Source organism: Idiotropiscis lumnitzeri, chromosome 8, assembly GCF_059441095.1.
Source record: "Idiotropiscis lumnitzeri isolate Australia: NSW breed Sydney's pygmy pipehorse chromosome 8, RoL_Ilum_1.0, whole genome shotgun sequence".
Lineage (NCBI taxonomy): Eukaryota > Metazoa > Chordata > Actinopteri > Syngnathiformes > Syngnathidae > Idiotropiscis > Idiotropiscis lumnitzeri.
Genome location: NC_142398.1, coordinates 8,042,163 through 8,050,198, shown reverse-complemented (window position 1 = coordinate 8,050,198; position 8,036 = coordinate 8,042,163). Strand labels below are relative to the sequence as shown.

The 8,036-nt window shown below is 40.2% G+C and overlaps 1 protein-coding gene across 1 annotated transcript; it reads right to left on the bottom strand.

The window, feature by feature from the left end:
• Window positions 1-345: 345 nt before the first annotated feature.
• On the bottom strand, window positions 346-6,654 carry rps3a (ribosomal protein S3A). Its single transcript, XM_088302324.1, has 6 exons — window positions 6,486-6,654; window positions 5,070-5,173; window positions 4,401-4,588; window positions 3,664-3,872; window positions 3,449-3,558; window positions 346-522 (listed from the first exon to the last, which is right to left on the bottom strand). The coding sequence occupies exons 1-6, from the start codon at window positions 6,545-6,547 to the stop codon at window positions 395-397; spliced, it is 801 nt and encodes a 266-aa protein (XP_088158450.1). The 5' UTR covers window positions 6,548-6,654; the 3' UTR covers window positions 346-394.
• Between the last annotated feature and the right edge of the window lie 1,382 nt (window positions 6,655-8,036).

Sequence of the window (8,036 nt, the reverse complement as noted above, 5' to 3'; positions counted from 1 at the left end):
TAAAAGCTGAGTGTCCATGTCTTTCTTAAAGGTTAAACTTGTTTTTGGTTTAATAGCAATAAAAGAAATTCTGCATTTTACAGGGAAACAATTACTACCAATTTTAGGGCTTTAAATTTAATCTACTGCAGTTTTCAGGTTTTTGAGGAAGAAACAGACGTAACTGAACACAAGGACTTGGTGAAATTAAATACAAGAATTCAGATAAAAATTGGCGCAGACAATTGTTCTGCCAAAATGCAAACGTTAACCGATTAGGCGTCATCTTTAAGGATAATCAAGGACTTCATTTTGAATTTTCACAACTTTTCATTCAGCAGCAAGGATAAAAAGACAAGTCCGACGTTAGTCATTTACATTTTTTTTATTATTAAATCTGTCAGGGTGTTTATTTTTAGACGGACTCCTGGATGGGGGGCTCATAACCATCAGCCCTCTCCACTTTGGCTCCGGTCTCATCTCCAGTCGCTTTAGCAGAGCCGCTGGAAGCGCCCTCGCCGTGGAGCTCCATCAGTTTGCCCACTGTGGGAGGAACACGGGCATTAATCAACCGTAGCAAAAAAAACAAAAACCAATTATTCAATTTGATTGTGAAACTAAATGCTGACATTTAATGAAATTCGTGGCGGGGGAAAAAAGTTGGCACTCTGGTGGGAGTGCAAAGGATTGGGCATCCTATGTCAACCGCACTTTCCCTAATTGCAATCATTTATGAAGGGGTAGGGCTGGGCGATATGACTGAAAATTGTATCATGGTGCAAGTATTTTATATAAGCCAGTATTTTTTCCCTCCTATTCAAAATAAGGAAACAGGATTTTAATTTTAAAATATAAGACCCTTGTGAGGATAAGTGGTACGAATAATGAATACATAAATGAATATTTAACCTTTAATAAGAGGTCAACAACTATGAAAGTCAAATCTGGCCAATATAAAGATGAAATAAACCCATTTAAACAAAATGCTCTTAGGATTTTGCCAACAATTGCAAAGAAATTCTCTTCACGTCTAGTATGCAAATCAAATTACAAACATGCCTAACACAAGGTTTTTAGAAAGAAACCAGAATAAACCAACAGCTGCAACATGAAACCAACCTGTTGACAAGTTCAGCCATTCTTTTCTATTTGACAGAAATAACAAGCCAGCATTTCAACCACTAAAAACATTCAAGATATTGTCAAACTAGTTTGGTGTGTTTCCCTCCAATACCAATTTCTTTTCATGCTGTTGAACTAATACTGGTTGTCAAAACCCAGCCAATCAAGAGAAGTAGCGGGTCTGGGTCATCTTGAAAACTGAAGCAAATTTACTCATCTGGGCCTTGGCACTCATCTTAAGTCTGTGATTGACAGCGACAAACCAAGCCATTCCTAAATCTACCCATTACCACCTGAAAAACATAACTGGAATGAAGGACCTTCTGTCGCAACAAGACACAAAAAAATTGTTTATGCTTTTACTTTTAAAAGGCTCAATTACTGTGGTGGTGTCTTGATTACAAATCAATCAAGCAACAGCAGCTGATTCAAAATGCTGTCACCCATGTTCTCGCAAACACCAGAAACTGGAACACATCACGTCAGTCCTCAAATCACTCCACCGGATTCCAGTGAGTTAAATAATGTAATTCAAATCTTGCTGGTGGTCTATAAATCTCAAAATGATCTTCCAGCAAAGTACATGCAAGATGTACTCTTACCCTACTAATGCGCCAGACCGCTCAAACAAAGTCAAGTTGTATTTATTTACTATGTTCCTCCCGTGTAACAAATATCCCAAATAGTTGAAGTCTGTTCAAACTAGGCCTGCACGACATGTGGTTTGAACATCACGATTGCGATGTGTGCATGCGCAATAGTCACATTGTAGGACGTGCAATGTTTTTTTTTTTTTAAAGAACACATAAACTTTTGGTTTGTTTCATAAAAGCAGCACTCTACACTATGCTCTACATTGTTGAGACTACAGACCGCCTCTCTCACGCTCCCTGCTAATTAGTCAACCTTTTTTCTTTTGGTGTCCTCTGCGTACCTGTCGAGAACGTCACGTCAATGCTACGTTGCTTTGGAGATCAGACTGGATAAGGGTCGGGGGAAAATATGGAAAGGTTTTATCAAGAAATATTTCACACTATATACAGACATTATATCCATACCATCTTGTAGCCTGAGTGGACCACTGCATTGTTGCAAGTTCGGCAGGAGAAACGCAAACGTTCCCTGTCGTGCGGCAGCGGCTTCTCGGGGCATATGTGAAAGTGATGTGGGAGCTGACGCGCCAACGTGGCGGTTATTTTGTTTTATTTTTGTATTTAGCGAATCAAAATATGCAAATAGAACAGCCAAGGGTAAAAACAAACACAGAGGCAAAGAAATGTATTTGAAAAATATGTGTTAAAGCGTGACGTCATTAGCAAGCGCGCAGCCTCCAAAGGACCCCCGTCCACATCTAGCAACCCGTCCCTAACTAGTACCGACAACGGCAGCAGAAGTGGCAGTAGATTTAGTCCCCAAAAGAAACTCAACATCCAAAATATGGAGTTATTTCGGCCATAAAAAGGAACATACAACACACAAAAAACCCTCTGCCGACAGTGCCTCGCCGTTGTTGCTGCAACACAAGGTAATACAACAAACCCGTCCGACCATTTGAATGCTATTACAAGCCCCCCGTATAACCAGTACAGACTCATTAGTTGGACCCGATGTAAAACCATCTACTCAAAAAACAATGACAGACGCCTTTATTATAGATAAGTCCAAACAGAATCGACAAATCAGGAATGCAATAACTTTTCACGGGGCGAAAGCAACTCAACGCCGTCACGAAAGAGAGGTTTTAAAAAAAAAACATCCTCGACAAAAGATATAAAATGCAGTGGCGCATGTATTTCTCTCAAGTGGCCATCCCAGAGCTGTATAATTACAAAGCAAAGCCTTCCCAAACAGAGTTATTTGAGTCATCTGGTGAAAAGTTTTCTAGTTTTAATATCGCAATGTACATCGCAGCCCCCCCAAAATCCGCAATGTCATTTTTTGCCAATATCGTGCAGCCCTAGTTCAAACTGTCAGTGCATTTGAATCAGGTCTGAAAATATTGTTCAGCATTGGCATGAATCAACCTCTTGTTTTAAACCCAATTAGCACTCGTTTAATGCATCAAGGCTGATACTTGGACATTATCATTTTATCAAATTATTTTAGAGGATTCGAATATGATTTTTGTGGTGTTTTTATATTTTGTTGCTCTTTTCTTAGTGCTTTAAACGTTTTATATAAAGCACTTTGAATTATCTTGTACATGACTGGTATACAAATAAACTGGCCCTGCCTTGATACATATTGATACTGCATTATAGGCCAGCCTTATGAAGGGACATCCAAAACTTTGGCATTAGCTGTGCCTGTGATCCATCTGCAATCATTTAGACAAATTCCAGCTTACATTCAAACTTGGGCTTCTTCAGCATTTTGACCTTGCGGACGTAGACGTCATGCAGGGGGTAGATGGACTGGCAAGCTTTTTCAACGTCCTTGCCAACACTATCAGGGATCCTATATTTAAAATAAAACAACAACAAAAAAATAAAAAATAAAACCAAAACATCAGTTTAATTAGGAAGGACAACAACACCATGACGTCAACTCCATGCCACTCACAGCTTGTTAACGACCTCCTTCAGGTCATTAGTCTGCACCTCGCGGGTCATGATCTCCACCATCTTCTTGCGGATCTGGCGCACCTGCTGGTGCTGGGCGTATGAGGTCTTGCGGATCTGGTTGGTGCGCTTCTTGGTGAAGCCCACGCAAAAGAGACGGAGCAGATAGCCATCCGTGGTCTTTACATCTACATGGGCCTCGATCATAGTCTGAGAAAACACCAGAAACCGCATCAGTTTTAGGGACTATAAGTAACAGATTATTTCTATTCTCTCATCTACTTTTCAACAGATTGTGCAGCTATTATTCATCTTTTTCAATCCCACACCATACAATCGATGACTGAGTTTGCATGGCTCTAAAATATGTAACCTAGCCTGGTGAGTGGTGTGCGAGTCGGACGAAAGAGTACAAAGTTGGCTGTTGTAAACTTATTTTAGCATCTGGTTGTAAACAGACAACGAGCCTGTCGGTATGTTAAGTGCCTGGTGCTGGTGGACATGCGGTTGTAGTGTTCATTCTGCTTTGCACTTCAATGCCTTTTAGCTACTCTTCCAGTGTCTCTGTGGCAACCTGCTAAAGCAAGGCAAAGTGACCACTGAGCTTAGTGTCAGAATGCCATCAGGTCGCAAGAGAGAATGGAAGAGTCACAGAAGGGAATAAAATTGGACATCCCTGAAATTATTAAGTTGTTGTGAATGTTGCCATTGAAAAAAAAGATCCGTAAGTGACGTTACCTGCCACTTCTTGACCATGGAGCACATCTTGTCACGGGTCAGGTCCATGCCGTGGAAGTTAGTGAGACAGTTCTTGCCTTGCACATCCTCTGTGATCAGCTTGAACTTGCGGAAGGCCACTTCGTCGTTTTGGAGGTCAGCGAGGCTCACCTCAAACACGCGACCCTTCAGACCGTCTGAGGCGATTCCTGGCAGGGTGAAAATGACATGGCACAAAAGGTTTGAAGCTATTTGGGTGCCAGTAATACGCAACGGTAGAAAAAGTCAGAGAAATTATTATATTATTACAATATTATAATTATATGATGTCACTAAGACATAAGCTTTGTATTAATAATGGAATAATAATGAAAACAAACAAAAAAATTCAATATCCAAACGAAAATACACTTAAACCCAGCCGACGGAAAGGAAGAATGTAATCATTTGGCAAAAGAGCAGGGGTGTCAAACTCCAGTCCCCGAGGGCCTGTGTCCTCAAAGTTTTCCATCTCTCCCGGCTGCAACACACCTGATTCAAATGAGCAGGATACTTATCAGGCTTCTCCAGAGCTTGCTGATGAGATGATCATTAGAATCAGGTGGGCTGCAGCTGGGAGAGATGGAAAGCGGCCCTCCAGGAGTGGATCTTGACACCCGTAATAGAGCAATAATAAAACACTAGACTCACTGGTTCCCTGTGTCCTGGTGACCAAGGTCTTGCCAATATTGCGGATGATGAACATGGCCGGCGCCTTGACATCATACCAGTCCTTTTTGGAGAAAGGGTCCACACTGAAAGAAACGAGGGGAAAAAAAGTGTTTCTGGGTGCTTCCTGCACATCACATTTTGAGGCAGCAAACCTTGTCTAATTTTGGGCCACCTCCAGCTCTGAGGTTGACTTTTCACTTTGTCCTTCTAAATTGCAAAGACTCTGGATTTGAAACTGTTGGAAGTCACATTTCAAAGCTACACCTTTAGTGGATTTCCATCCAATATCTGTGCCACTTCTCCTCACAAGGCAAACGGGGTAAATATTTCTTCCTTTGTAACCATGTAAAAATGCTTGTGTAATATGTCTTAAAAGGTGTTACACGTGATCTGTTAGGCTTAGAGATGTTTTGAAGAAACTAGTTAGCTTTTTTTAAAGCAGGGTGGTAACTTGTTCTTAGAAAAATTAACATTGCTTCACATTAGAATCAAGCATACATTCCTGCGTGGATAATCAGAACAAAGATTGCTCAATTTGGGCCAAGAAAAACCCTTCACGCAAATGTGTTTTAAAACCATTACCACAAACAACCCATTCAGGTGGACGTTCACAATCCCCCCAAAACGTCGTGGGCTATTGCGCTTCTTCTTGGTCAACAACAACTTTCAACAGCAGCTCTCATTCACATTCAATCATTCGTGTGACCCTTTAACCAAATGAATGTTACTCAAGTTGCAGTTACACTACCTTCAAGTCACACGGCCACTTGTTTTAATAATTTAAATCACTCCTATGGTACAAGTTCAAAACTCCCAAACAAAATGATGCAAATCATCATTTGGAATCATTTGACTTTCCTCAATTTTCGTCTGATTGCCAAAGCAATACATTTTCGCATGTTTCCCATATTCCACAAGGTTCACTCCAAATGCAAAGGTCACATTTTAAATTAATTGAACTGCAAAACAGTTCAGAGTGGCTCTTTAACAGGCACAAATGGACAGAACTAGGACTGCATTATTAGAAGAATGGGACGTACAACTCGTAAAAGTGACGCCGACTAACTCCATGCTAACATGCTTTGGCTTCAAGAAAGGAGATGCGCTTAAGAAACCCTCCTGAACGATTATACCACCTTCTGCTCATCGCTAGGAGGTTAATAAATAAATTAATATGGCCATTAACCAACAATTGAATCAAACGAATCCAAGGGTGTGATAAAAGAAAAGCTCAATCCACAAGGCGACCGACACAGGCCCGCGTCAGCGACAGTAGCCGAAGCCAGAGTTATCCGCAAATTATCGCGCTCATCCAGTCTCGGTTTGGAACGTTTTCGGTCGCGATCTGTAGTGTGGAGGTCTTTTGATACTCCGCTGTGTATATTTCGTACTTACATCTTCTTTTTGGCACCCTTTTTGCCGCCTTTAGTCAGCCTCTTGTTCTTGCCGACTGCCATGATGGCTACAGGGAGTGAAAGAGAAGGAAAGGAGAAAATCGCGCGAGAGTTAAAGAGAACGCGAACGACGGGGTTGTTTGTGATGTCCTCTCGCGATGCCAGTCACTACGCGATCTGTGACGCATGCGCGATGTGAGTCGCGCACGCGCAGAAAGTCGCCCAACTTTATTCGCTAACTACGGCAACTGCACTAGAAAAAACATGTGGTGATGCCTCTGCACTAACTGTGGTACGTATCACATTGCTCCAGTAGCAAAATGTTTTGAACTTTAAGTTTCGGTGCAACTAACCACAGTAGACTACCCATCCATCCATCGTATATAGCTTTTAATCAATTACCAGTAAAATTAAACAAAACACTTCTCAATGAAGAATGAGGGAAAATACATAACTAAGCAAACAAACAACAATTAGGTGTATGTACAATAAAAAAATCACTTTCTAAGGTTTCTATATCTTCATTACAAAAAGCACAGTTAATTTGCTCAAAATATCTCAGAAATCATTACAAAGATACTCCATTTAATTTTAATCTTTATTAATCAAAACAAGTATCCAATCATACTTTCCATTAAACATGACAATTACAGATTGAGCTCACAAGCAACTTACACCAAACTGTGCATTCTAACAACAGAGAGTAATTTCGAAAATAATGTAAACCCAAAATAATGCGCGACAATTGAAATCTGCTTCTATGAATAATTTGTTTTGCAATACTATGAAAGTGTTGTTTTTTGTGTTTCCTATTTTGTTGCACAGTCCCATATTTAATGTCTCTGTACTCCAATTGTGTGACTTGGGGGTTCTTTCTCAGATAACCGCTTTTGAAACGGCTCCCCAAACCCTTTGTTGTTTATACAGTCAAAAAATTTGATGTTACAAAGTCTCAATCACAGAGCTACATACTAAATAAATAAATGAATAAATAAATACAAAGAAATGCTCCACATTAAACCTCTGAATAAGACTCGAAAGGATTTAACATTTTAAAATGTGTATCTCTACCTTGAAATATGGGTGGAGTTAGGTATTTTGTCCTTAATCAATGTATAACTTCTTTTGTATGCTCATTTAAAAGAACTTTAATTCCAAAGAATAAATTGTGATGTGTGACCTGCAAATGCGCGACTCACATTGCGCTGGGGTCACAGATCACGTATTGACAATGCCTACCCCTGCGTGTGAGCTGTATCTGATAGGTGCCTATGTGATGGCCCCAAAGGGGCCGGGCAAGTTTTCCAGCAAAGATAATGCACGTACATTGAAGATGAATCAAAACGGGCACATTTCCAACCCATTTCCTAGAAAGTTCCTTTTTTTTCTCAGTGTCAAAGCAAATGCTATTAACACTGAATATATTTTTCTGGTCCAGATGCCAAGCGAGATTTTTATTTCACATATTCTCAATTGATGATTTCACAAAATTTAATTAAAAATTAATCGTCTTCTTTGATAATGGATTCATCTGTTATTATCCATCCATCCA

Excerpts from the sequence above, each read along its gene's own strand:
- rps3a (XM_088302324.1), bottom strand. The coding sequence starts at position 6,547 with ATGGCAGTCGGCAAGAACAAGAGGCTGACTAAAGGCGGCAAAAAGGGT. Across the intron at positions 5,174-6,485 it reads AAGGGTGCCAAAAAGAAGAT|TGTGGACCCTTTCTCCAAAA; the intron begins GTAAGTACGAAA and ends CGTTTCTTTCAG. Across the intron at positions 4,589-5,069 it reads CACCAGGACACAGGGAACCA|GAATCGCCTCAGACGGTCTG; the intron begins GTGAGTCTAGTG and ends TCACCCTGCCAG.